Here is a 1,929-nt window from a genome sequence, read left to right on the forward strand (position 1 = left end):
GTTTAAAATTGTTATTTATGTAAATGTATGTATAAATGTAGGTGTTTTTGTTAAATGGGGGCAGATGCTATAAGATTTTCTTCTTTCTGCTCCCTTTCATTTAATGATTTTGTGTTGTGTTGAAAATTGTTTTTTAATGTTTTTGTTTTTAATTAAATGAAATAAATTTATAAAGGGGAAAAAAGCAAATATTACATGTTGTTCCAGTCAGTGACCAGCAGAGGGAGCTCCACTCCTTCCCTGTGAAGAAGCCAGATAAAAGTGAAACATTAGACTGGCCTCAGAGTGAGTCTGAGCTCAGAATGTGGTGTTTTGTCTCACAGGAGGAAGACTCAGGCAGCGATGCGTCCAGTTTTAGACTCTTCAGCCCTGAGCTCAGACGATGATGATGATGATGACAGCCTGTACGACCCCTCCACCATCACCTCCATCCTCACTGAGAGCAACCTCCAGACCAGCTCCTGTTAGGGGGGCACTTCAGGGGCGGGATGAGAGCAGGAAATCACAGCACTGCCTGACATAAAAACACAGCACTACAAAGAGAAAAGGATTGTATTTAAAGTGGGGGCGGAGCCAGAGGACAGTGTTGGTATGCAGTGCACACAATGAGACAGGGCCTCAGGAGACCAGGGAACTAAAGCACACATTGTTGAGTTTAACAGGAGGGATCGTTCCCACATCAGAACCAACGTGAAAACAAAACATCCTTTGAGTTTAAAGGAATTCCCATCAGTCTTTTTACTCTCTGCTCGTGCACAAAACCAGGTACAGTTTGAGGTGCAGCAGATAAACGCAGCTGATGAAGATGAAGTCACTGGTAAATCTGGTACGAATTCAGTGTCGAAGCATTTCAGACCTGACACTCTTTCTGTATTCTTAAAGCATTTGTCACTTTGAATTGACTCAGCTGTAGATTATATCTCCTCCACCCTGACAGGATTATGAGCTTTTTATTGTGATCACGATGTAAAAACAACACAAATCAAAATGATGCATTTCTGCCAGAAAACCACCAAACATGGACGTCTGCTGCCAACTTTTCCTTCAGAATGATGGTTTCAAACCCTCAGTTTGGTTCCATAAATAAACAAAATGATTATAATTAGAGTTAGGTGATATTTTCTAAACCAGAGGTTCTCAAACTGGGCTCCCTGGACCCCCAGGGGTCCGCGAGAGGTATCTTGGGGGTCCTCAAAAATTTTTACTAAAATGTTAGTCTGGTTTTTATTTTTAAAAATGCAAGGAGAACAACTAACTAATAAAACAAACATAATAAACTTAATAAATATATATATTCCTACGGTATTTAGGGGTTGAAATTACAATAAATTATCTTTCTGCATATTCATGTCTGATTGATATGATGCAGTCATCTGCTCCTTGCAGTCATTTAGGATGAGATGATTCAATGATATCATCCATATCAGGCCTTTCATGATGATATAGACGTTTTAGTTTCATTAATCAGTTGTTACAGCTCAGTCCAGGTCTTCCAGCTCTCCTCGTGCTCCAGTTGGTCTGTTTCATAGTGTCAGCTGCTTCACACTGAGTGTAAACACATGAAACACACATGAAAATATGTCCTCATCAGGTGACAACAGTTAATGCAAAGTGGTAAATATTAATCATGTTTGTCTTTTACTAACTGTTAGTTACACCTGGTTTAATGCTAAAGGATGACAAGTGGAGCTGGAGAACATGATGGACTTTACCATTTAGAGGTGGTTTCATTAAACTCATCACTTTATGTATCACTGCTTCCACACGACAAACTACTGAAGCCTTGTGCAGAGTGTAGACACTGAAAACACTGAAGCCTTGTGCAGAGTGTCGACACTGAAAGCACTGAAGCCTTGTGCAGTGTCGACACTGAAAGCACTGAAGCCTTGTGCAGAGTGTCGACACTGAAAGCACTGAAGCCTTGTGCAG

General features: G+C 40.5%; 1 protein-coding gene across 1 annotated transcript in view; it reads left to right on the forward strand.

Moving 5' to 3' along the window:
* The window catches only part of cgna (cingulin a), a gene marked incomplete at its 3' end in the record, with an annotated part of 28,597 nt that extends 27,399 nt beyond the window's left edge, over window positions 1–1,198 (forward strand). The window contains 1 exon segment of the mRNA XM_014009695.1: window positions 324–1,198. Coding sequence (XP_013865149.1) covers window positions 324–468 — 145 coding nt within the window.
* Window positions 1,199–1,929: the final 731 nt, after the last annotated feature.

This window comes from Austrofundulus limnaeus, unplaced genomic scaffold (genome assembly GCF_001266775.1).
Source record: "Austrofundulus limnaeus strain Quisiro unplaced genomic scaffold, Austrofundulus_limnaeus-1.0 Scaffold60, whole genome shotgun sequence".
In the NCBI taxonomy this organism is placed as follows: Eukaryota; Metazoa; Chordata; class Actinopteri; order Cyprinodontiformes; family Rivulidae; genus Austrofundulus; species Austrofundulus limnaeus.